Genomic DNA, 26,546 nt, shown 5'->3' with positions numbered 1-26,546 from the left:
CGTTAGCTTCTATCACTACGAGCGCATGCACAATCCTTCATCCTCCGCGTACACACAGCCACAATCGAGATAAATATTTTCTTCCGTTAATCGTTCCTTACAACGGATAATGCTGGGATGACATTCGGATCGATGGGAAGAGAAATTATCAAGAGGAAGGACGTTCCCCTCATTCGAAAGAGAAGAAACTTGACTTGGATTGAATAATGAAGCGATTGATCAGACTCGGTAAAGCAAGATCGGCGCATTGCAAATATTGGACAAACGGATATAGCTCGTCAGAGCTTTGGCAACTAAACATGTGCTGGAAATTATGTTTGAAGGTAACGAGAGAGATGTTGTGCAACGTGTTACCTTCAAACCTAATTTCCAAAATAACGCCGAAAACGTCATGATAAACTATTGTCGCAATTCGAGATCGCTTCTACATTTATTTTCCATCCGATTGATATTATTTTACGCACCGTGGAATGTGAAAAACGATTCGCTGGAACGTGAAAAAAAGAAAACATTCTTCACGGCTCGTCCCTATCTTTTCGCGCGAGGATACTTTGACGATGATTTATTTCTCCCGGTACCTCTGTCAAGGCACTTGCAACGCTACGGCTCGCTGTAAAGTATAAGACGATTCTCGCCAAGGTGGGAGGACGGCCGGGGGTGGTCGATATTAACTGCGAAGCAGTTCCTTCCCCGATGGAGAACGCGGTGGCGATAGTCACATGCCGGCCGCGGTCGAGTGTGCCCGCGCGTTCCATCGCCGCCTCACATAAAGTAAGCTCTTAATTACGATAACTCGCAATTAGTTACGATAACTTGCCAAAGTGCACCGACGATAAGTAACGCAATTGCACTCTCAGGTGTTTGCCGACCGTTTTTCTTTCGTTATTTTATCAGTAGGATTTTTTTTCTTGTACTCATCTTCTTTCATTATGGTTGTAAACTTTTGTTGAGATTTCGGCCTTTGCAATTCTTCACGATCAAGCTTTAGAGGTACAAATAATTCTTCCAAAAAGTCACATTTTCGCGGTTGCGATACTTTTGATTGAGAGACATCGATTGATCAAGTGTCTTAAAAATCTCAATGAAGTTGTGAAAATACATGTTTAATATTTCTGAAGTTTTTGAAATAGAAATATTTAGATATTTTAGAAATATATCCTTTTTGTTTTTCATAACTTGCAAGTTATAAAACTTTATTTTTATAATCTGCTTTCTCTTCTCTCTTTTTCTTATTACATTAGAAGACTATTATACATGAAATATTTTTAAAAATGTGTCTGATTTATAAAGTAATTTTGTGAGTAATTCAAGAAATCTGTTTTCATGTTTTTAAAGAAATAAAAGTTAAAAAAATTAATTTCTGTGAGCTCAATTACAAATCTTAAAAATCTGAGGACGTTTCCAAAGTTCAACTCCTTTCTGTATTCTTTAATTTTAATTCCGTAAATTATTAGAAACAGCGACAATAGGAACAGACTAAGTAGGACATAATCTTATGATAATCTTATGATTAATCTCAAGCACAACTCGTTATCTTCAATTGTCCGAAAAGTTATTTTTTTTCAAGCACGAATATTTTAATTATTATCAAGCATGTTTCGAAGAAATATAAAGAGCACGTTTCTCTTCGTATTATGCAATCGCGTTTCGTGTGTGCTACTTTTTTACATGGGGTTCATGTCGTGAGAGATTTAACGATAAACTTGGCGACTTCCCTCTCGCGAGGCTTTTACCCCGCTTTTCTTAAAAATATCGGTCCGCGTGATGTCGACGCAGCGCGTATTTTAACGTTAATAATGTTTAAACACTATCATCGTCTCTCGGCGATCGGGATCAGACGGGTCAACGACGAGGATCAGACGAGGTTTTACTCCCGTGCGAAAGGCGTGTGTTTTCAGGATATATGATACATTCGCGGAAGTATAAGTACGAAAAGTAAAGAGACGGAAAACGATTCGATGTCGTCGTCGCGATGTATTTTGACTGATTTTCCTTATTTACGAGACAATCGCGTTGATGAAATATGCAATTCGTCTCGGAAAGTGATACCACTCGTCCGCAGAGAATACGAGACAAGCTCGCGTTGCCTCTTTGACAGCGACAGCTGTCTTTGCGACGTCAATCGCGCATGATAACACCCCGGAAGCAAAATAAACGTCAGTCATTCACCGTCGATTCCGAAGGAAGTCATAAAGGTAGTCAGGTACTGCGGGGTGACTTGACAGACGTTTAAAAGAACGTTTTTTTTTTTCATTCGAGCAATATCGGATGTAATATTAAAGCGAGACGCAATTTAGATGCGAGTTGCATGTTTCCGCATCGGTGCGGCTTCTCTCGACGTCACAATCCAATATACTTGTAAACACGACGGAGGAGGAGGAGCGCTTTAGTGGAACTTAAACAGATTTTACATTTCGCGTTTTGAATCAGCAGTGGAAGCTCCGGCGACTCCGCGTCTGGGACTGCGCATTCGCTGCAATTTTTAAGCCTCGGCATTACGTGTCGATCGTTAAATTGGCATACCCTTATGTCAGCATATCCGGTCTTTACAATCCTAGTTAGTTAATTTCGTAATAAGAATCGATTTATCGTTTCCTTCGGTATTACTATCATTACCATTACGCTGCTATCAACCCCTTTTTCTGCCTCTAATAATTTTAAGAAGACCTTCCTGCCAGAGACGTTTTTTTCCGCGTAAATTTGTGTAGGAAGATATACGGAGGAGGGACGCGAATATTAATCCTAAAGTTCAAAGGTAAAGGGCGAGAGTACATCAATTTCTTGCAATTTCATGCAGTTTTACTTTAGCGTGGCGACCGCGCATACATATATATATATATATATGCCACTGGGACCATCGATGAACGGTGAGGAGCCGGATTCGCGGGAGATGATGACGGAGAATCGGTGGTTCCCGAGGGACGAGACGTAGGGGGATATGTCCGGCTGCTTGTCGTCATCTATGACAGGATCGACAGATGCGGGGCCGCCGCAGCCCCAGGAAGACCCCGCGCCGCTTCCCGTCGCTCGGCCGCCGTCGAGCTACGACCCCAGGCCGACCTTACCGGAGGCCAACGGCTCGTCCGCGCGACGAGGTGGCCGTCATCGTCAACCGCGACGTAGGATGACGTCCGCCCCGCCGTCCGGACAAACGATACAGCTGACGCCTCTTTGGGAACACGTGGTGCGCCACATATTCGGGAGTATTTTATACCACTTACGTTTTTACGTTAGCTTTCCCCTTTGGACGCGAATAAATTTGACAAGCTGATCGTCTCTGGCCAGGTGCGGACGCGGAGATTCCCGTCCGAGGTCGACACGCAGGCCACCTTCGTCGAGATCTCCGAGAGGCTTCGGGATCCGGAGTGGGAGGTGCGCCAGCACGCCCTGCGGGTGCTGATGGACGTTCTGCCGACGCTGAACGCCGATGTCGTTGACAAGGTCATGCAACCGGTGGTGCCGGAGCTGATCAATAATTTAGGACATCCGGCGCCGGCGGTTCGTAAGGGCGCTCTGGACACGCTGCGGGTCTACCTGGTTCACAGCCCTAACAGAGAAAACATGGTCAAAAACGTAAACGTCCTCAATGCATTTAAAAAATTTCTTTTCAGCTGTAGCTTTTTATTAAATCTACATTTATCATCCTTCTTGATCCAAACATTTCATTTTCCTAATTAAGAAATTTGCCAAGACATTTTTTCATAATATTACGATGACGATTCTTCTCTATGAATAAATTTGTGAAGCGCGATGCTTCTAAATTCAAATCGAAATGCTATGCAAGTTTATAAAAATTTTCCAGTGGATATTTAATTTTTACGAAGATAATGAATCGATTAGCTTTATCAAGAAACGCTTCCATTTATTCCAGATCCTTTACGACGGCTTGAATCGCCCGGACGCTCATAATCCGTTTCAGACAAACGTGACGACGGGCGTGATCCTGAGCGCACCTCTGCTGCTCTTTCCGTCCTCCAACAGTCCTCCCCCGACGACGCAGGTCCTCAAGGACGCCACCGTCGCTTTCGCCGCGCGCTTGGTCCAGGTACCACATCAGGAGGCCGTTCTGAAGTCTCTCATGAAGATCCGTGACGCGGTCGGCGAAGAAGAATTCGGTAGCTACCTGGCGGATTACGACGACAAATTTAAGAAGAACATCGATGTCCTCAACAAAATCTATAACATCAAGCCGAACAAGAAGAAGCAAGAGAAGAACCGCACGCAGGATATCATGAAGGCTAACACGAAAGAACGCGACTTTGACAAATCCTGGGACAGCGACAGCGATACTTCCGGTATCGCCGAGGAAGAGGACGAGACGCCGAATGCCGGAGGCGCGATACCACCTTCGAGAGTCGTTCTGGAAACCGAGATCAAGTTCAACGAGGAGACGGCCATCACGATGACGATTCTGGAGGAGAAGGACGACGATGACAGCGAGGATAACGAGGGGCGGGAAAGTGCGAAGCACGGGATCGTCGAGGATCCGTCATCCGCCGACAAACGCAAAACCCCCAGACGCGTCCACTTCGGCGGCGAGATCGTCAAGCTGCGGACACCCGACAGCGACGAGACGGAGTCGATCGAGATAACGCCCAAGACGAGGATCCCGCTTCCGGTGTCGCCGGCCACCAAGATGCCGGAAACGAGGAGACGGCCGTCGTCGCAACCCTGCAGTCCTCACGCGGAGAAGCGGGGATCGAGGAGAGCTTCCAGGTCGGCGTCCAGCAGTCCCAAGAGAGAGTACACGCACAACGCGCAGCTGAGCCCCAAGAAGAGCATCCTGACGAGGACGAGCAGCCCTCTCATCGTCATCAGTTCGACAACGGAAGAGACCAAGAACGCGAAGAAAGCTCGAAGGAGCGGTGAAGCGATTTCAGAAAATGAAGTTCCTCGCGTAACTAGTAGCTCGCAAGAAGTTAACGAAATATCGAAGAGAGAAGAAATCACGTTAGTTCAGACTGCTCCGCCGTCAGCAAGTAGTGAACATGAACTATCGAAGAGCCAGGACGAAAACGACGTGTCTAAGTCAGCTCAGGTTGCAGTGACAGAAGCCTCGAAGAACGTGCTTTCAAAGGGGGAACAAGCGATCCTTGCGAAAGACGATCACGCGGACACGATTGGCTCGGATAGAAGCAATGTTCCTGAAGTTACCTCGGGAGAGAGGAATTACACAGCGATGAAGTCATCCAGTCCAGAACGGAAGAAGACGCCCCGAGAAAATAAGGACGACGAGTTGGAGAAGGGATTGAACGAGCAAAAGTCGTCGAGCAACAGCTTCTCTCGCAGGTCCAACAGTTTCCCGTTCGGGTCGCCGGTTAACGAGTGCAATGCGAAAATAGATCGTCTAATCGACTTCATCATCGACGACGACGACGACAACGACGACGACGACGAACGGGACGTGCGTACCTTCGGCACGATTACGGACGATCGTGCGGTGACCGTCGTGAAATACAGCGACGGCAAGGACTTTGTTAGGGACAGCGACAGCGAGGGGCGAAAGGAGTGGCGCAATCAGCATGACAGAAAGGAGGGAAACGCGTCGGAAGGGAACGGAAGTGTCACTTGTAGCAGCAGCGAGGGCGAGGGTAAACCGCAGGAACCTAGCTGGGAGGAATTGGGGTTGGTCGGCCAGGAGGTGTTGGACGACCTGCACAACAAGGTGAGAGGTCGAATATTTCCGGGGTTAATAAATACACCGAGTATTTCATTCGCGTTTATCGCATACAACATAAATTACTTTTTTTATAATAAACTTAGCGTAAATGCATTTCTTGATAAATGCAACACTTTGCGCGTACAATCCTAGAAACTTATAATCATAAATTATATTTTTGGTATCATTACTAAAATTTCCCGAATAGTATTACGTCAGATAAGCTGATTAAAGATGGTATTAATATTTAATGTCGGATTATATATGTGTAGCTGTTTAGATAATTCGAATTGCAAAGAAGGGTTAATCTTTGAAGTTATAAAAATCGATCCAGCTAATTTCAACTGGATCCATAGCCTTCGGCGTGTCACGGGGAAAAATTGTGACGTTTCGGTATTTCTTTGAAGAAATTCGCGCGTGATTCATCCGGCACCGTTCCTGCCGCGTGTCAGCAGGGTAATGCCCTGCTTCGGGTTGTCGCGATCCTTGACGATTAACGCGTCCACTCGAGGACCCTTGACTTTAGGACAAGCCCGATACATTAGGCATGGTGAGAAGTAGGTCGATCGATTTTCGTCGTCGACAAAAGTTCGTCGCGTGACGTAACGTGATTTAAGCTCCATCAATTATCAGGATTACGTGTGTGCGAGCGTACAGGCTTAACATATTTTTCTCTTTTTTTTTTTAAATCTCACGAACGAGATGTCCGCTCTTTGCGCCAATCTTGACGTCAACGTTCGAAACACGATGAATGTATTATTACAAAATCCTCCTTGACATGCTGCCGACGCAGAGCTCGTTACACTTGATTGATAATAATTAATCGATGGACGTAGCATATTCGTAGTAAACATCGGGCGAATAATCGAACAGCTCGAAATCCAGCTTCAGCTTCTCGTATAATCTCTGCACCATCGCTCGGTTCAACTGGCTGAAGTATATCTTGGAGGCGTTAGCGTAACTATTACTATGCCTCCACCTGGGCTTGATCCTATCCTGCAATCCTAATTTATTGATCGCGTATACCTGATCTCGCCACAGCGATTCCACCTGCAAAATTAATTAACGTCCTAGGAAAATTCTAAAATAATCACCGATATGAATTTTCGTTGGAAATTTCAATGCACCGATCTAACGTACGTTTCCGCATAGATATTTAATGCGAAATGACAGGAAATCGCGACAATTAGCGCTTTTGGATACCTTCGCGATAATGTCGTACTTGACGAGGCACGGCGTACAGAAGAGATAATACGGCATCCAATGATCGTCGCCGTAACTGCCTAGGTCAGTCTCGATCATGTAATCGACGAACTCGCGGAAGGTCGGTTCCACTCCGGCCGGCGGCGGTACACCCTCACGTCGGATCACCTGATCCGGTCGTGGTTGCGTGAAATTTTTCTCTGAAAGTTCACCGAGTCCGTCGCCGTTCCTCTTATCTCATAAAATTGAAATATATTCGACACGCTCCCGAGATTTAAAACTTAATAGCGAAAATAAATCCGTTCTCCAACGGTTAAAGGGACTTTTAATCGGCGCGCGCGTTTGCCTTCTCTTCTTCCCGTGAACTTACTGCGATACTTTCGCACGATCTTGGCCCCGTGCTTGCGATAGAAGTGAAGCGTCCCATGTTCCCGTCCGGCGACGGAGTTCTCCAGTTTGTCGCGATAGGCGCTCAGCAGCCTCTCGAACGGATGCCGCACGACCAGCAGCTTTCTGCTCGTGTTTAGAACGCGATCGGCCTCGGGATACTCGAGTTCCGGTATCGCCCTCCTGGCGATGGTCGACAGCTGCTCCTTGCCGCTGTTTAACGTCTCCTCGGGCACGTTCATCAACAGGCAGAGATTGTAGAGCCAGGTCGTGGTGCCGGCTTTGTACACCGGACAGTACGATATGTTGTGTACTCTGCGCAGGAATTGTCGTCTTGTGGATACCTTGACTTCTCAGTGACCGTTAACGGTCAAAGTATTTTTCTTCTTTCTTTCTTTCTTTCTTTCTTTCTTTTTTTTTACGAACCTGTCCATGTAGAAGACGGTGTACTGCGGCGCGGGAGGGTGTTTGAACGGCGAGTTGTCGGCGAGCTTTCGATAAAATCCTAAGTTATATTTTTTACACACTCTATCGACGTTCAATGATCGCCACGTGTTGTCCACCTCGGCCTCGATCTAAGATAAACGGTCCAGAATTATACTTGATCTTGAAATTTGAACTTGAAACTCGACGGACAACCGTGTGACTCACCATCAGCTTTCTCAGATCGTCATCGGTGGGAAGAGGTCTGCTCTCGTCGCCGATAACGGCGAGAGACAGCTTCAGCGTCAAGGAAACGACTCCGAGACAGACAGCGATTTGAAGTATCCGAAAGAGTGCGCGTTTCCGTTGCCGCGACATGATCGTCGGCGCGGCTCGCAGACTCGCGAATGTATCGCCCGGTGTATCCTTCGCTCGCGACTTGTCAGGACCGTCAACAGATTTTTCTAAAACCCACGGGACGAACATTCTCTCGGCCTTCTGCCGAGGCACCGACCTACCGGTTTCGTGCACCGTTTCCCGACAGTGATGGATCTAAAGTACTGCCAGCCCCAAGCAATTGGTACCAAACGATTGGAGCAAAGTACTATTATTTCATCGTTTTTCTTATAACTTGGACGAGTCTGCCGGCCCACATTGAATCCAGTGCTTCGCACAATAAAGTGTATCATTTCCTCAAATGTCTCGTAATGTCCAACATTGGTTGTGGATGTTAAAAGCGTGCCAAAGTTATGTAGCTCTGTTTCAATCTTTCCTCTACAAAGCTTCTTATTTCATTTTAATTGATTTTAACGAGAAAGAAAAATGGGTGAATCGGTCCGGTGAATAAATCCACTCCTGAACCTCGAGTGGGGAACGTCACGGCCGAAGAATCCCCGTTCGCTCTAGCATACTAATTCCGTTAGCTCAGCTGTTCAAACGGTGCGTCGCACCGATAGAGACCTCAAGTCAATACGGACGATAAAATCGATTTCAAAGAGCTGATCAGCTATAATGATATAATATGCTGCTAAATCTGTGAGGAAACATCGTACTCGCGGTGCTAATATATGACTGAAGTTCCAGCAACGATCAGCACGGTCACAAGTGCCGCTGTATGTTCATTCAGCGAGTAACATCAAGGTCGCTGCACTAGACCTTTTTATGAATGCACGTGCGACCTCGTCGACGCGCGTCTGTGAAAAGAGGCCTGTGAAAATAAATACCGATGTCACACGATCGATTTCCGTGAGACGTCGTTTGCCGCAATCCCGCGAAAAAGGAAATGTGTACATATATACACAATATATATACATGCGCATATTATTTCCCGGCTCTGACTTTTCGCAACGTGATATTACGCTGCATAATTGATCCGCGATGTCACCTGCGGGTTCTATCTCACTCGAACTAGGTGCTTTAGAGTCCGATGCAGAGTCGATTCTCCACCCTATTAAATATTAAAGGGTGAAATTTAAACCAATACCTTGCCCAGATAGCAGAGTGACGTCAAATGACGTTTTAATAATGTCTTAATGACGTCTCTAACAACAATAAAACGTCATTAAGATGTCTTTAGACTGCTACCTGGGTGGAGTTAAATAACATTTTGTTATTTTTGACCACCATGTGCGTCGAAATTTATTATTTTAACTCTATTAGTTTAGTTAAATTAACATCGTTTTAGTTAAATTAACGACATATGGAGCAGGAGCAGTGGCGACCTGTAGGAATGGTTAAAAATTACTCAAATTGAGTATCTATAATTTGATACTAAGAATTTAACAATGAGAATCCATTTCTTTTTACCGAAATATCTCGGAAATTAAATTTGCGAATTAAATTGTTACAGAAGCAGGATTTTCCAGACGAAAATATAAGTGCTTTATTGTCACTCCTTTCTGTGGTCGCTATTCTTCACAATTAAATCGCGAAAGCGCGATAATTTCGGAATAACGTCGAGCCAAACCAAGACACAAACCAAGCGCGAACAAACACTTGTTTCAAGCGCGAATGGCGTCGCTGTTGAGTACTCGCGATTAATTGAAGCAAGTTGTTTGTTCGCGTTCGTTCGCACTCATTCGCATCTGATTTCAACGTCCAACATTTACGAGAGATGCAAAAATTCTTCGAGAACGTGGCTTCTACTTTCTAATTAATTTATGAAAAAAAAAACGCCGATAAATAACGTCGCTTCTGCTCTTCTTTTTTTACAATCAAAGTAAAATCGGGTTTACGCGCGCGAACGTACGCCATGTGTGCCATGCCGCGCCAAGATACGACTCGCCAAGGCGGCTGATATCGGCGCCCGTATGAATATTCCGCGGGTGAAAAACGACGGGAGAGATCTACCTCGCGGATCGTTACGTCGCGGACGAGCGCGTAAGGGAGGGGAAAACGCATGCGGTAAGCCGCAAGAAAATAATTAGGCACGTGTTGCGTGCCGCGTCGTTCAGGTCCAGGAAGGCGTCATTCCCGCGTGTATATGCAAATCTCGCCCGGCAATTGTACCCGTCGCGTTGCACCGACGTGGCTGTAAGTGCAATTTTCAGACTGTTCTCTTCTGATTCATCGTGGTGCAAGTAGGTAGATATATCGGGTAAATAATGCTTCATTATTCTCTCTTAGATTCGTCGCGCTTTGTTCCCTGATCTCAACCCCCCCGTCGGCACGAAAACGCGTCTTCGAAAAGGCGCGAGCGAGAACGTTAAAAGAATCGAGGAAGTAATCACGCACGGCCGTGAGAAATGTGTGAAAGAAAAAAAAAATATTAATGAGAAGTTCCGTATCGATTACACGGTTATAGAGCTCGATATAGAAATGCACGGTGAGAATGCGGATGCATTGCGTTCAATTCCGCTGCGACGATCAATAATGCCGACTCGTGAATTTCTAGCGACACTGCTCACTTCGTAATCGGACCTCCCGCATAGGAAATTCTCTTGCCCTGATTTATTCTTATTAAGGAAACGAAGCAGAAGAAAATTGCGCGTTTAAGACTTACAAATATATGTATACACACGTGACTAGAGATGACTCACATGTGCGATTAAAGTGTAGATTAAAACGCGATTAAATCGCTTAGCGATTAGATACTCAAGTATTTGACCAGTTAATCCCGAGAACAGCCAGATAAATGCGGCTTATTCTTATCACGTGTAATTGTTGGGAGAAATCATTTGCATGTGCACGCGAGACGATTGCACGGATAGAAGAATGAAACAATTCGGTGAAATCGATCCTCCTTTACGACAAAATAAACTTTTATTCCTCAAACATTTCAGTGCGCAAACCGCAAACTGACATTTTTCTCCCGAAACTTTCTCTAATAAAAATCAAAGTAGTCGTATATACTTACATAAATAAAAATTTCTTTCTTCTCACGCAATTAAAATAAAATAATACCATTTATTTTTCTCGCTCAGATCAGATACTTGACAACGTCAGTCAAAGTGTAACTAATAAAATGTCGCGACGGAGGGATAATTTGACAGTTACGGTGTATGACGCGTCGCAGAGATCTCAATCCTTTCGTCTGATATCTTTCCAGGACGATTGGCGAGCGCGTGTCCGAGGCTTGGAGAGGGTCGCGTCGGCTCTGCGGACGTCCTCGGCGCTGATCGCGATAGAGTCGCGATTAGGATCGCTCTTGCATGCGGTGCTCGGCGGCGAAAGGAGCTGCCGGGTGGCCGCCGCCGGCTTGGCGGTAGCGAAGGTGAGCTCGTAACTTCTCGCACCTCAAGATCGCCCTTAAATGCACCGAGATCTCGGCTAATTCATCGCCAGTCGCCGCGCGAGCCTTGTTATTACGTAATATATATCCCGCGCGATAAAATGAGACGGTGTCTCGTCAGATCGTAAACTTCGACATCCCTTAATATGACCTCGATGTCTAAAAAAGTCTCTTTCAAAGCGAGCTTGAATTTCGGGAGCCTTCGGCACTTCTCTTAGTCTTCTTGAAATCGTTACACGAGGCCTTTAAAGTACGTTCGCTGAAAGTTTCGGTGCCGCGAGATTCCTTCGGACTCTTCGGAGCTTACGATATCGATGGCTGCGTTCGGGGAGCGCGCTATTAGCGCTATTGCATCATTCTATCTTTATCACTCATCAGGTGTAAAACAAGGATAGAATAAGCAAATAGCGCTAATAGCGCGCTCCTCGAATCCAGCCTATATCCGCATTCTCAGGCCTAGATCCGTTTAAAGTTACTCGAGTTACAAGTTTTAAACGCGAGCAGCAAGGACACCTACGACACGTATATCCACCACGTGAGAGTTGCGTAGACATAGACGATACTTTTAGCGCGACGGAAAGGGAACACAATTCTGTAACTCGTTCCGTAACTTTTTTTTTATAATACCAAAGGTGCATGACGCGTGTATAAAGCTTATGTTGTTCAACTTTCTTAGAACTATACGCTTCCGCGCGCGCGTGTTTTTAGAACCTACCTACTTTACATTACAGGTGGTGGTCGCCGGGGTCTCGGAAAACGCGCTGAGAAAGAAATTGCCGCAGCTGGCCTGGGGCCTGGCTAGACAGGGTGGTCCAGCCGCGGCGCAGCTCGCTCGGATCGCGATGCTACGGCTCAAGCCCAGCTTGCTCCTGGAACAATTGCTGCAGCCACATTGTCTGAGCGCTCGAAACGCCAAGGTAATTAAAGCGCGTTAATTCGCGGTCATTTTCGTCACGAGATCATTCTATCGCGAAGAAACATCGTGCGAAACCGAACGGACGTTAAGATCACTTTTCTCTCGCAGACGAGAGAGAATGCGCTGCAGCTGCTGATCTTCTCACTGGTGACGTTCCCGAGCACCGAGTTCAAGCTGGAAACCGTGGCCAGCCGAGTGGCGACGATGGTCGCGGATCGTCGGCGTAGAGTACGCCAGGCCGCGCTCGACACCCTGGCTGTTTTAGGACAGATCTACGATCCTGAGGTAAACCTGTCTTAATTTCGAGCGTCTCGACTCTCCGGCTTTGAGGGCGAAATAACGTTCGATCACGTTCGTAGGAAGTTCTCGAGGCGGCAAGACGGGCGGGCGAGGGAAGCCCCGACGTCGAGGCGATGGTAGCCGCCATCAGAGCGCGACTGGCCAGGAAGTCACTACCCCTGGTGTCGGCCGATGGCCTCGTGGTGTACGGTTTGCACATTTCACCGACTGTTCAGATCGCTACTGGTAATAACAACCGAGAATAAGCGAGCGAAGCATAGTGCACCCGCGCAGATAAAATCTCACGACAAAATACACGAGTCTCACGCCGGTACTCCGACGAAGACTGTATTGTACGAAAGTCGCGTTATTATGAAAACTTCACTCTATCATTATTCACTGTAATAAAGTTTGAAATTTTATAATATGAATAGATTTAATGATTAGAAGATGTTATACAACATAACAACACCTCGGGGAGCGTAGTCAATATTTTAAGTTAATTCTTCTACCTGTGTGGAGAAAATCACGCAGTGCTTGGATTTTTAATAGACATTTGAAAGCAATCACAATATCGCGTGACAATTTGATGTAAAACGCGAAGTTTGAGATATTACATGATTATCCGCATATGTATCATAAAGCCCATTCTCGTTAACTACACATATTACGTCTTTTCTCTCTTTCTCTAAAAGCGCGGCATACATTTACATATTCATTTTGGACGTAATGCAAGAAAACGTGTAGAACCTTTTCCACGGCTAAGAATTTTTACTTAAAAAAATGGCAAAGAGGAAAAATTTCTACATGTTTTCTTGCGTGTATATATATTTACTCAAAATGTATGTTCGATTTTTACGAGACGTCAATTTCTCGTAGGTCCCGACGTCGATTGGATCGTGGCGGGAAGCGGTTCAGTCTCGCCTGGTACCGGTCGTACCAGAGGCCAGATTATTGCCACGTCCAGATCGGCACAGGGAAGAGCATCCAGGTAATAGCTCAGAGAATTGATTGTCACGCAACTGTTCGAGGAAACTCGTATATGTATGTATATTCGCCTAAAATTGCCTGAAATGTTATTTTAGAAACGAAATCTTGAATAATCGCGAAAGTCCATGGATAGAGAGACCAAATCTTGTCGCGCTGGGTGTCGGATTGCAATCCAAGACTGAGCAATCAACGGCCTGGCAGATGCTGGCCTCGCAGATTAACGTAAGTTGGATCGCATATTTTCCATTATCTCCTCTCGTCTATGTACGAGTGTGTATATATAGAGAAGATCAGTTCTCATTAATAATGTAAAGAAAGATTAATTAATAATACTTAAATTCCTTATTTTATATCGCGGTGATTTTGCGATGCGTATATTTTTACGCGTTTCACGTTCGGTAAAGAGTATCCAGATTGGCGTGATTATTAAACAATTCTCAGAGGTATTAGTACTAGTAATGTTATTTTACACGTGAGAAGTATTATTGATTTCTCATTAAATACGGCGCGTTATATCGTGCGTTACTTTTTCAATGTCATTGTTGTTACTCATCGAGATATCGGCTTTGCATTGCAAATATCAAATACACAACGAAGTATAGGAAGTAGCGACAGAATAATACATCTTTTCTCTCAAGCTTTTATTTTGCATATCACCGCGAACGTTCGTAAGTATTTCTCAAGTGTGAATTATGAGTAAGGGGCTTTAAGCACGGAAGGCACCAAGTCCCTGCGTGATTCAATAACATCATATTTTCACAATTTGCATTTGCGTCTTGGTTAATATCGTCGAACGAATATTTAAGACCGTTAAGTTTTATAAGGTCGCCGATATGTCGTGAAAGAAAATGTTGCTAAGGACTTTCAAAAATTTAATATTTTACGATATGTCAACAGCACGTAGAATTCGTTTGTTTCTTAAATCAAGCTCGAAGACGTGTGTCGCGACATGAAACCCAAAATATTCTCAGGATAATAGGTTATTCCAATTTCTCATTTTTGATTTTTTTTTACACATGAGCGTCCGTGCCTCGAAATAAAATTTCGTAACGATTATGTCGCGCTTAGAGGCCACGTGTTTGTCAGAGACATCGCAGGTTAGAGTATCGCGCGATTTATGCAGGCTCAATGTCGTATTTAAGCGAGTATTTTTCTTTTTGTTACAGAACGGCAATGAAAATGAGATAAAGGGACTGAATGGACGAAACGTAAATGCGGGTAATGCAATCTCTCCCGAATCTTATTCTAACTAATTGCGGGTCTAATTAAATCTAACAGAGATTTGAAAAGTTGATTCAAATTTTCCAGGAGTGCCTTCAAATGCCAATTTAAGATTCGAGGAGCAACTGCGATCATTTTACGCTTCATCAAATCAGTACGATTTTGTTGGGACGGATGTTAAGAGTCACAGAGAAATTTCTGACAATTTTGAGCAAAAAGCGCAAAATCGCAGAGACGTTAATGAAGTTGCTAAAGAAAAGGCAAGACTCTCATAACGATATGGAATATTAAATTATTTTTAGTCGCTCATGCTTAATTTACGCCAAAATTATATCATAAAATATGTGTGTCTTTGCAGGAAAGCACTGTTAGAGGAGAATCCAGGATTCCGGTATTGTCAACGCGCGAGCGTCCCAAAATAACATCGCAAAATCGTGAAAGATCCCTCAACTTGGAACATGTCAATTCCAATTCGCGGAAACAAACGGACGTGTTAGACAGCAATAGAAATCGGATAAATTTGCGACAGGAGAATGTCGGGTGAGCATCTTTGGTAGCCTCATAATAAGAAAACGGCCATTTATTTCTTAAGAACTAAATTAATATGTTGCATTAATTGTGTGTGCACAGGTCATACGCGGCTATATATCAACGGCGAAAACGTTTTCAACAAGAAGAGAGTCAGATTTTGAATCAGACATTTGATTCGCATTCTAGCGCTTACCGACCACCCTCTTACATGAAAGCTTTAGGAACAACGAACAGGGAATACAGTGTAAGCTAAATATTCTAAATTATTCCCTCGTTCTCCATCGACGAAAAATTTTTATAAAAACTTTACAATTCCGATAAAAATTTTAAACGCCAATTATTTCTTTTTCTTTTTACATATCACAATTTTTCTTCAAGTATTAAATTAACTAAACTGTAATATCAACTACCGTATAATATCAACTGCAATATTAAATTAAATACAGTTAAACCTAAATATTGAATGTAATAATCGATCCTGCGTAGGTAAAAATACAAAAGTCGCAATTACGTTTACGGTTCTGCAGGATATCGCAGGGAGCAGAGAGGCAATCTTTTCGGATGATAATTCGCACAGTTACGGCAGATTCGTGGACACCGATAAATTTACGGACGAGAACGAGAATTCGAATTGCGCAGGAGGACGTCGACGTTCGTCGTCCAGAAATATGCAGCAACAAACACTTGTCGAGACGTGAGTCTTTCAGAAGCAATATTTTGGCCGAGAAAACAACTTTCCATACAACTGATCTTTGCTTTTACAGCTACAACTCAATTCAGGAGCGCCAAAGAAAACTCACGGATAGAAATGCGTATCGGCCGTTACGAACCGCTCCACCGACTCGCATGTATCAAGACTCTCAGAATCTGAATCCGCAAGTATCTGCAGATAACGATAGGAACGCAATGTACCGGGTAAGTAAATCTTATCGCTCCGTTTTTTTAACTTTACGATTGCTGAAATAAACCGTCGGAGTTTTTAGACGTGAATCTTAATTCTAAGATTCAAGCCTTTTAATTCCGAATTTAAAAGTTTCAAATTCGGCGCTCTCGCGCGGGTCTGACTGTTTCTAAATATTGATATTTTTAAACCGTCGCAGCCCAAGGATCGTAGGGCGAAGGATGCGACAACGGCGCAGCCGAGAACCGAGATGGATCTAATCTCGTCGGGTCCGCAGGAGAACGACCGTACCTTTTCGGAAAACTTCACCAATCCTCATCGTCGGAGGCTGCGGTCGTTATCCCCGTCGCAGCTCCACCGATCGCGGCAGTTCGTCAAACTGGCTTCCAACAGATTTCACGCCGCGTCGATGTACGACATGTGAGTCTTCGCTCCACGAGGTTGAATGTTCGAAATAAAATCGCGTCGGCACGCGATCGCTGGCCGAATTTTTCCTCTTTCTTTTCTCTTTATTTATTTCATTTTTTCTTAAACGCTCCAGCAAAATCCCAGACAGGATCGATTCGGTCTTAAAATAACTTGCGAGCGAGATGCCGACGCGCGACGTATCGATCACGCGAAATGATATGCGTAAACGTCGCCCACCGGAGCTTGTAAGCTTTAGATTCCAAATAAATAAACAGGTTTCTAAAATGTGACCTGCGACGATTCGCGCGGCTAAAGGAACAAAATTATTGGAGACTGTCAGTTTTAAAGATACCACACGCTTGAGATAATAGTTTAAGTTGTAATGGCGGTCTTAATAGCACACCCCGGCCGCGCAAGGTGCGCGACCTCGTATTTCGCATAATCGCGATCTCCCCGCGTGACACACATTATTCTTCATACAACTTAGCTCGTGTAGCAAGATCCAAATCGCCGATAGAGCGACGGATTTTAGGTCGGTGAAATGCCTTGCATGCCGGCGATTTTTACAGCCGATATAAAACTCCGATCAGCTCTAAATTTATATAAACGCGCGACTTTTCCGTCCAGTTATCCCATCGAGATCGCGAGAATTGCGGCTTAACATTTAACGCGTGCTCGTGAAGGCTCGCGAAGCGTGCCACCGGCCACCGTATCGCGGGCGGGCTAATTCTGACCGGTCGAATCAGCTAATCGATAAAATTAAAAAGGAAAACACGGAGGAAGACGAAGGAAGGCGCGCGTGCCGCACGATAGAAAAATACCTCGGTCGTCTTCCGTGTAGAAATTATACAACTCGAAATTCGCAGCGCCCGGGAGTGCAACGGGCATTAACGACGCGGGTGCTGCGTGCATAGCGTGTTACAACATGCGGGACCATTGTATATTGTCGAAACGCCTTGCCGCGCTATCGTCCATTCCTCCTTGCTGAATATTTTACGTCTAAGCCGGCACGCAGCCACTGATTGCTATTCAATATCCCCGAGTATCCGTTATAACAGCGAACGTCGAAGAAGACGCTTCGATAAATCGCGAAAAATCGGCTTTCCCAATAATTCCAAACCGCCCGAATTTGCATTCGCGCTACGAAAAATAAAGGAATTTCTCTCCGAGAGCAAAAAAAGAATTTCTTAAAGCTCTGATTCACTGTTGATTTCTTCGAAATGCCGCATCGATTTTTCGCGAGAGAAATTGCATGACTAAACTGATGAGACAATCGGGAATTTCGCGTGCAATTAGAATCAATTTCCACCGAGAATTAATTTATGAATGAGTAACAATTTCGTCCTTCGCATATCAATGAGATGGAACCTAAAATTACAATTTTAACAATACCTTGATCTTGTAATCTTATAATCGTGATCTTAAAATCTCCTTGATATTATAAAGAACTTGGAGTAGACTCCAAGACCTGTGGAGGAAAGCGACAAATGCGGTTGGCATCTGCTTCAACCTCCTTTAACCGCGTTTTACTCGGATCGCATGACTCCGGCAACCCTTCTTTCGTGACCACGTAAGGGGAGAAGGGTGAGTTATGGTCAGCCTGGTTTATAAGTCTCGTGAGGGGGTTTCGAAAGAGCGTGGTATCTGAGTCTTCGTAGAAACGTAAGAAAATGTCCTCGATGGACAAGAAGATTCGTCAAAGCTCATCATATTTTATCTATCCAAATTAAATATTTAATATTACACGTTCGCGTTACAACTGCTATACTTATATCTCAAATTCCTTATTTACTCCGTACTCGTTTTCCATTCGTGCATCTTTCATCCCTCGTTCCACTGTATTTCTTTTTTTCTTCCAAAAAAGAAATTGGATTCGCATCACGATTTTTCGTCCGTATTCCTTCGCCCTCTTCTTTGCGGTTAAAAAGAAGCAGGTCGGGAGGTCGAAGGGGGGGCGAACGGACACGGGGCGGGGACGACGTGGGGGTGGCGGTGGCAGCGGTCAGCGTCGGGACGCTCACCGTCTCCGCTACAGTCGTGCGTACGTCGTCGTCTGTTATGAGCGCGTGTCCCTCGCAATTAAGTATGCGTCCTTGTCGTCGAACATGGTCCTCGTTCGCGCTCGTCGTTCCTTCTCGCTCCTCGTACGAGATTCATCGCGAGAAAATACGGGGACGAGCCAATTGAGCCCGTTCAACGTTACACGCGCGTGTCATCGACCTCCGTCATTTAAATTGGATGACAGCGAGAGTCGACAGCGAGTGCACCGAGCGTGTGTTGTGCGTGTTCGTGGACGACACGTGGATTTCGCACGGCTGCTCGCGTTACGCAAGGCTCGCCCTTGCGGCCCTTGAAAAGTTGCCACCTGCGGATGGCAGCGCGATGAGCATTGCAATCTCGATCGAATTGTCGCTAGTTCGACATGCCGCACGCGACAGTCGTAGAATAATTGCGAATTCAATTGATTCGCGGGAATGTGTGGCGACTTAACGCGTCTCTCGAGCTGTATCGAAGAGTGTCGTAAAGTTGCACCGAGTAGTACGTAAAAGAAAAATTAAATTAAATTGAATTAAACAAAGGGAAAAACGCCGTAATCGGTCAGGGCTGGATCTTGCCTGTCCGAATAATATATTAATTCTTGAGTGACTTTTTACCTGCGGTGACTTTTTACCCTGCCAGGGCAAAAGAATTGTACGTAAAAAGTCACTCAAGAATTAATATATTATTCGGACAAGCAAGATCCAGTCCTGACCGATTACGGCGTTTTTCCCTTTGTTTGATTGTATATCTTACACGGTCGTATAATCTCATACTTATTAAATTAAACAGTTTTGAGATATCCGGAGATGGGAATGATTAACGCAGGAGCGAGTGAAATAATACGTGGGATATGGATGAGAACGAGTGGATTCGCAGGCAGGACGGGGGCGTAATGTTTTTCGAAACACGAGCCCCTTGGACACCTGATCGATAACTAATCTGCAGCTCGATCTCTCGCGTTTCTGCGCGCGTTTCGCAGTTCGGGACATTCCGACGCATCGATCTCGCACACACGTCGCGACGCACGGGACGATTCGGTGGTAGAAGGGCGTGTTCGCCGATGCTTGAAATTGTCATTAGTATCGATTGATTCTTCGGAGCTCGCGCACTTATTTGCTTTTATCGTTCTTATTGCGAAAGGTCGAGACGGGGCAACATTTAACCTTCTCCACTCGTGTATCATCCCGTCATGCAATACATAATACAATATTAATTCCCTCCTCTCCTGAATAATAAAAAATATTAGAAATAAAATTAAATAAAAGAGAAAAAGGCTCAGAGATTAAAGAATCGAGTTGAAAACACTGATAGATGCAGTAACATTTGGAACAGAGTCCAGTTGGACGACAAAACTTTCTATATTCATATAAAAAGACGGATGTTCTCGTAATTCGCGAATATGGGTATAACGATTATGGGATAGGACAGCAACAAGTCGCTCGAAACCATGACGTCGCGCTCGCCTACCCCGGGGGTCAGTCTGTCGGGTGAGACCAAGCGCGTTTCGCGGCCGCGACCGAGAACTCTCGACCGGAACCGTCGACGGGGCGTCGCGGGATGATCTTCAAGTCCTGCGCGCGGCCGATCGAGATGAAGGAGGAGAACGGTGCCGTCGTCGGCGAGGTACGACCGGCGAGCAGGTCCACCGAGCACACGTTCTCCAATGCCGTCCTGTTTTGCTGCCCGTGCGTCTTCCGGTGCAGGAAGTCGGTCGGCGTCGGCCGCGACGACGACGGGGACGACAACGCGTCCGTCTCGACCATCATCACCACGGCGACGACGCCGGTCATCGCCTTGAGGTTGAACCGAAACAGCGACACGGTGTACGTTGATACCATCTCGCGGATCGAATTCGAAGGGGAAGGGGGGATGAAAGATATAGCGTGATTTAATAATAGACGTATAACAGTGGATTAATATTGAAAGCCGCGAAAGCGCTGTCGATGGACGTAATACTCCATTCTTCATGAGAAAAATAGATACAATATCGATCGAAGAGAAGGAAAGAGTCGCGTGAGTCGCGGAAAATGTAAAATAATGCTTGATATCGGAACCCACGAGACAAAAGGTGATGCCTTAACTTGAGAAAAGCTCATCGAGCTTGAGCTCGATTGGAAAATCGGCCAATTAAGTTCGAAGGACAGCGGGCCTTACGTGACGCTCGCGCTGTTTTATTTACGTGCATGATATTCGCGATACTTCGGAATACCGACGTGTGTTTCAGCTTATAAACATGCGGATAAGCAACTAAAGCTCACGTGAAAATACCGTTTTGCGCGCCAACCCCGTTGTTACTGAAACATTAATGCGGCCGCATGCGAAATTACTTCCGAGCCGATTTCTATTTTTGCATCTCTTGCAGTGATAAGGCGACGACGGTGAACGAGGAGGAATACAACGCGCGGAACAGACGTCACTTTTCGCCCGAGGCGAAGGGCTACCACGTGCAGGGCTCGAACAAGGAGGAGTCGCGGTACCAAGGTACGCAGTCCCGTCCTTCCCGAAAACGTTCGCCACGACCGCAAGACGTTCCGATATTTTCAATTTAATTTTTCTTTCGATGTTTAATCGAGTTACGTCACCTGCGTTTACTTTCGATTAAATTAAAAAATATTATTATCAAAAGATTAACCACTTTTCGAAGACTGTTGTGTATCTTCCACGGTACTTGATTAGATATGATACACCGGATCGCACATCTGTGCCGAAAGAATTCGTGATCTCAACGTTCCTCGAAAAAGAGATAGAGGTATCGAACGGTAAATAAAATGAAATACGGACTTTCGGTGTCCCGCGGCCGAAGCGCGCGGCTGGAGACACAGCGAAATGGAACGAGAGGTTCTTCACCTCGTCGTTGTGCATGCATATAGAGCTTAGGGCCTAGCTGACGCGCCGGCCGCGGTAATCAATATTCCGCTGGTCAAGTCTAAGGTACGATCGAATGTCGTGCTGCAGCGAAAAAGTCAGATCGATAGCCCATCCCATTTTTCAAATTGCAAAATATTAAAATTAGCGTCCACCCACGCTCGCGATATTCGCAGACTTGCAGGCGGACTGAGAGAGCCACGAATATCCTCATGCTAAGAATAATGATTTTTTAAACGCTAAGCGAGAGTTGGACGACGATGACGTTTGATCGTCTTCGGCGAACACGTGTACTGTAATGCCTCTGAACTTTCTGAATCCCCAGAGTTTATGCGTTCCTTCTCAATCGGCAACAATTTCGGCGCGCGCGAAAGTCGTCCGAAAAGCGCGAGCAGCTCGTCGTCCGACGTTTCCAGGCACGATCGGCCGGGACGAGGGGAAGGCCAGGACGCGACGCTGCGAGATTACATTGGCAATGACAACAGCGGATCGTCGACCCCGCTTAGCCGGGACGCCGGCGATCCGGCGTTCGACATTATCACGCAACAGACGACGAATCACCAGAGCGGCACTCGCGACGACGTCGATTCCTTTTTCGTAAGAAATCGTCGCTCTTTTCTCCTCGAACTGCTGACAAATCCATCTTGCAAATCGCAATCTTTACATATACAGGGCCCACCACCGACGAAGAATAAATCAATAATAGACTTTTTCGCATATTTGGAGTCGTTACTTCTTCAGCGAAAGCTTAACCGGAGTCGGTCATTTGACGCAACATTTTATTTTCCAACATTAAATATCACGGTAATTAAATGTTAGATTAGAGACAAAATAGAGCCTGCTGAGAAATTAGATGAGAAGTTGTTCAGCTACATATCTATTTAACAGACATTCTTTTAAAAAGCTGCACTCCCTTTTTTAATTTTACATACAATAATATGAAACCTTATGTCCGCAGAAAAATGCCATCGCCATTGAAATGTGTTTAATACGAGGAGATTTCATTGAATCGAATGCGATCTCAAATAATATTTGTATCAGATATTCTTCTTCGGTTTTTTCTTCAAATGTGATTTGAAATAATTCGACACATATATAATCCGACGAATAAACTTTCTCGAATAATTTTAGACGCCGCTGGATACCAACAAAGTGGAATACCGGATCGAAACGGCAAAGGCACCGACCGTGGACGAGGCGTCGAAAGAATGGAGCAGCGAGGATGACATGAAAACAACGAGTCGAATCGGATCGATTTCAAGGCATTCGAATCACAACGAGCTAATCGGCGTGGACGAGAACTGCAACAGAAGCACGGAGAGCAGCTCCGGCGTGCCCGAGCAGCCGGAGAACGACAGGTCAAGCGCGCGAAGGAGGTCCATCGTGTCCGCGTTGCCGAACGAGCGGATTCTACCCTACGAGGACACGAAGGCATTCAGGGAATCGCTACAATCGAAGGCTGCGGTGAGCCCCAAGAAATCGGAATCGCTGTATCTGTCGCCTAATCACAGCGCTCACCACTCGCCAATTTCCAACTTGCCGACCAAGCGGAGTTCTCGCTGCGGTTCGCGCAATTTGGTCAGTAAATAATAAATCACAGAGAAAACGTACGAACATACGAAGGAGCTGCGTTTCTGTCGCGTGCCATTGATAATTATAATTGCAAGTGGAACGTGCGACCGTCGCGCTTTTTAGATCGTGTTAAATCAGATTAACACAATTGTTTCGAAATGATAAATTTACTCGATAGTAGAATAATAAATTTCTTTTACTTAACGTTCAATCTTTCGGATCCCAGACCGAGGATTTCAGCGAGGAGAGAATAATCGCTTCCATAGTACCTGACGAGGATGCTTCCGTTCAATCGTTGGACACCGTTGGCCACCCTCCCATAGACATCAGCATGACCGGTGATTCACCGGCGATTATCATCGCGTCGAGGCCCCATTCTCACGAAACCGTCGAGTACGCGAGAAGCGTCGAAAATGCTAATCCGCGTAATAAGATTAACACTCAGGAGGTAAGACATATATGCTTTTATGATCAGTCTGCCTATTAAAGGCCACTCTGACTGAGATTAAATTATGGTTCTAGTCCACGGAAGAAGAATCCAGCGTGAACGATACTTTGGAGGACAGACAAAGTAAAGACAGCGCGAGCGAAACGAATACGGAACCAGGGATATTGAAGATCGAGGTATGATTTATGGCAAGGAGAAATTTCCATATTGTAGAACTTTTTATTACAATAAACAAATAACGTTTGCGGAATCTCTCTCGCAGTCTGAGCCTGCAGAAGATGTCGAGTCGCGTAGAAGGATGCCCTCGAAAGTACCGGTGCGCAGTACCAGTAGATGTCGAATGCCTTCCAATAAAAGAGCTGTGGAGAAGCCCTCGGAAAAAGTCAAGCGGATGGTACAGCAGTGCTTTACGCAGCTTGAGACTAAAGACTGGTGCGTGAATTGACTTTGTAAAATCACTATCTTCGATATCGTCGCGAGTTCGCGTATATATTGCACAAATCATCATCTCTATCATTCATCGTCTGTCAAAAAGAACAATGAACTTTCTATTCAACATTTATTTCCTACATTTCCAGGGAAGTAACGATGAAGGGTCTGAAAGCCCTGTCTCAGATCTCGAAGCAGCATCCGGAGGGCTTGGACGTCTGCGCGGCCGGAACGCTGGGAAGGCTTCTGGGACGACACATAAAGAATCTTCGCTCGCAAGTGGCACGGGCCGCGTGTCTCGCCGCCGTCGATGTCTTCAGTTCTCAAATCCGGGGTATCGATCAGGTAGATATCAATCAAGCCAAGCGTAACGTTATTCCGCATAAAGGGATTCAAGTATTTCTATATTTTACTGAACGCCTCATGTATTCTTCTCCTCATAGGATTTGGACGACATAGCTGGACCGTTGCTTCACAGAACGGCTGATACGAATCGATTTCTTCGAGCGGACAGCAACGCAGCCCTGGATCAGATGATGCAATATCTTCCGCCCCATAAAACCATCTGTATCGTCGTACTTCGGGGAGCGAGGTAAGTCCGCGGTTCCGAGTTGCGATTGGAGAACGTTTTTTTCGCGCGACAAAACTAATCTCTCGATTGCGATTATTCAGTCATCAAAATGCTATCGTTCGCGCGGCGACCGCACGACTGTTGTCGGACATCACCGATCGCATCGGGCCTGAACATATTATGATCCTATCGCGCGACGTAAAGGACAAGTTGCTGAACGCGGGCGCAAAGTTGTTGATGGATGGAAATCTAGACGCGAGGTAAGCGAACTCTTAAGCTCCTTGTAATATATTGTAGATTCTCACGTCCGCGCGTGAAATCGATTATAATGATCGTAATGGCGAGTTTGAATTTTCAGGAACCACGCGAAAAGGATGTTTCGGCGGCTGACCCGTTGCGAGGGCTTTCGAAAAGCGTTGACGGATGCGGTCCCCGAAACGACATTAAGACACATCGACAAAACCATGAAGACCCTGTAGTCGATCATTCTGTCGATTAAATCTGCGTAATGTAATCTAACCGTTGTCTTACCGCTGCTTGGACTATCCCAAAAGACTGTTTATCACGCAGGATGTTTTTACAATCAGTTAGAAGCCAGTTTACGGCATAGACATGAATTTTCTACAACGTATAAGCCGAGAAAGATATCGACAAGGAGTCGTATAAATAGCTTCTCTCTCTCTCCCCCCCGCACTGTACATTTCCCTTTTCAAAATTAAATGGAGCGAGAGATGTGATTTCGGTGATCAAGAATCGAGAAAAGTATGAGATAAATCCTGAGGAAAAGCGTCCCCATCGTCGTATCACGACTTCGATCTTGTTTTTCATCGCCGGATTTATTGCGCGACGAAGTTTTGATACTTGTAACTTTAATACATATATACGCATGTATAATAATTTTTTATACGATTGTATAAAGGATGCGCTTCGGCGTAAGCGTATTTGGAAAACTATAGTGCCTTCACGTCGGTGATCGTAAATTACGCAATCGCAATCGTAGCTCAATTACATTGTAGTGTTCGCGAAGTGTATCGTCGACGTGACGTAAATTGCCACGTGTCTCGAAGAGAGTAAAGAACGTTGTCTTCACCAACTCTACATTAACGAGTTGCAGGAAGAGAAAAATATATACATGGATTTCCTTGAGGAAAGGAGTTCATTGCTGACGGCAATGAGTCTATTTCGAAATCGCTAATGCTTTCATGTCGAAAGTTTACATTCGTTAGTACCATATTATTTTCTTTTTGTTGTAAATTGGATTGTTACTCTCTGATATATTTTGGAAATATAAGAAAAAATATCAGAGAGCGTCTATAAATTTTATAGAAAAATACCAGGTGCTGGAAGTTTAGAATTTGTTTTATGAGAAAAATTATATAGAAAGAGTCTCTGTCCGATTCGACTCTGATTTCTAAACTGTCCTTTAGTATCGTATATCAGAGATTAACTCGTATTTATATAAATAATAATTTATATGCATATATATATCGTTATACGAAGATAATTGCTTATTATTGAAAGCACGTACACATACTATTGATAAATAAAATTACTATTGTTATACCACATCGATCTTTTTAATCGCAACGAAATTTTGATATCCATAATAGGCATAATACCACGATAAAATGTATTCAGTCCTTCAAAGTCAAGGTATCGACAAACAATTGAAAATAAAATCGCGACTATCGACTCTATTACTATTAAAGTACATGAAGGTTATTTTATTAAACTCGCAAAAAAAAATCGAAACTTAAATCCTTTTCATCGTTTAAATAAAAGTTAGTAGACTAGCAGAGAAATATATTTTCGATATTATATATCTTTATATATCAAAATGGAAGAGCCTTCGGTTCAAGATGAGCCAATTAAAAGGAGCATCAAAATAATGATAGAATCCATTGAAAATATTGTAAGTTTTCCATTCGCATGCTACAGTTCAATGCTACATCGTAATCATGAGAAAATTCACT

The 26,546-nt window shown here is 44.8% G+C and overlaps 2 protein-coding genes and 1 long non-coding RNA gene across 3 annotated transcripts in view; 1 reads left to right on the top strand and 2 right to left on the bottom strand.

Moving 5' to 3' along the window:
- Positions 1–466: 466 nt before the first annotated feature.
- Positions 467–26,270, top strand: LOC139770543 (uncharacterized). Its single transcript, XM_071702547.1, has 27 exons — positions 467–771; positions 2,798–3,184; positions 3,286–3,573; positions 3,872–5,665; positions 11,220–11,384; positions 12,134–12,319; positions 12,427–12,603; positions 12,678–12,843; positions 13,477–13,588; positions 13,683–13,809; positions 14,754–14,805; positions 14,896–15,068; positions 15,167–15,348; positions 15,439–15,583; positions 15,867–16,033; positions 16,104–16,254; positions 16,440–16,660; positions 21,051–21,169; positions 21,879–22,150; positions 22,685–23,131; positions 23,352–23,573; positions 23,648–23,749; positions 23,836–24,005; positions 24,152–24,347; positions 24,446–24,594; positions 24,675–24,833; positions 24,932–26,270. The coding sequence occupies exons 2-27, from the start codon at positions 2,939–2,941 to the stop codon at positions 25,050–25,052; spliced, it is 6,309 nt and encodes a 2,102-aa protein (XP_071558648.1). The 5' UTR covers positions 467–771; positions 2,798–2,938; the 3' UTR covers positions 25,053–26,270.
- LOC139770574 (uncharacterized) overlaps positions 3,990–26,546 on the bottom strand; it is a 38,675-nt gene continuing 16,118 nt past the window's right edge. The window contains exon 4 of the long non-coding RNA XR_011717784.1: positions 3,990–4,123. This is a non-coding gene — a long non-coding RNA (uncharacterized lncRNA). The remainder of the gene's footprint in view (positions 4,124–26,546) is intronic.
- LOC139770562 (carbohydrate sulfotransferase 11) lies at positions 5,707–8,850 on the bottom strand. Its single transcript, XM_071702591.1, has 5 exons — positions 7,901–8,850; positions 7,676–7,824; positions 7,233–7,564; positions 6,863–7,062; positions 5,707–6,709 (listed from the first exon to the last, which is right to left on the bottom strand). The coding sequence occupies exons 1-5, from the start codon at positions 8,156–8,158 to the stop codon at positions 6,479–6,481; spliced, it is 1,170 nt and encodes a 389-aa protein (XP_071558692.1). The 5' UTR covers positions 8,159–8,850; the 3' UTR covers positions 5,707–6,478.

Source organism: Temnothorax nylanderi, unplaced genomic scaffold (assembly GCF_030848795.1).
Source record: "Temnothorax nylanderi isolate EJ_2023f unplaced genomic scaffold, tnyl_v1.0 TNYL_tig0031_pilon, whole genome shotgun sequence".
Classification (NCBI taxonomy): Eukaryota; Metazoa; Arthropoda; class Insecta; order Hymenoptera; family Formicidae; genus Temnothorax; species Temnothorax nylanderi.
This window is presented reverse-complemented; position numbering and strand designations above follow the sequence as displayed.

What these genes read in the sequence shown, in the direction of transcription:
- LOC139770543 (XM_071702547.1), top strand. Translation starts at nt 2,939, where the DNA reads ATGTCCGGCTGCTTGTCGTCATCTATGACAGGATCGACAGATGCGGGG. An exon ending in CCGGCTTGGCGGTAGCGAAG is followed by an intron (nt 11,385 to 12,133) that starts GTGAGCTCGTAA and finishes TTTACATTACAG; the next exon opens with GTGGTGGTCGCCGGGGTCTC. An exon ending in TGGACGAAACGTAAATGCGG is followed by an intron (nt 14,806 to 14,895) that starts GTAATGCAATCT and finishes CAAATTTTCCAG; the next exon opens with GAGTGCCTTCAAATGCCAAT.
- LOC139770562 (XM_071702591.1), bottom strand. Translation starts at nt 8,158, where the DNA reads ATGTTCGTCCCGTGGGTTTTAGAAAAATCTGTTGACGGTCCTGACAAG. An exon ending in ACCGTCTTCTACATGGACAG is followed by an intron (nt 7,565 to 7,675) that starts GTTCGTAAAAAA and finishes ATTCCTGCGCAG; the next exon opens with AGTACACAACATATCGTACT. An exon ending in AGTACGACATTATCGCGAAG is followed by an intron (nt 6,710 to 6,862) that starts GTATCCAAAAGC and finishes TTAATTTTGCAG; the next exon opens with GTGGAATCGCTGTGGCGAGA.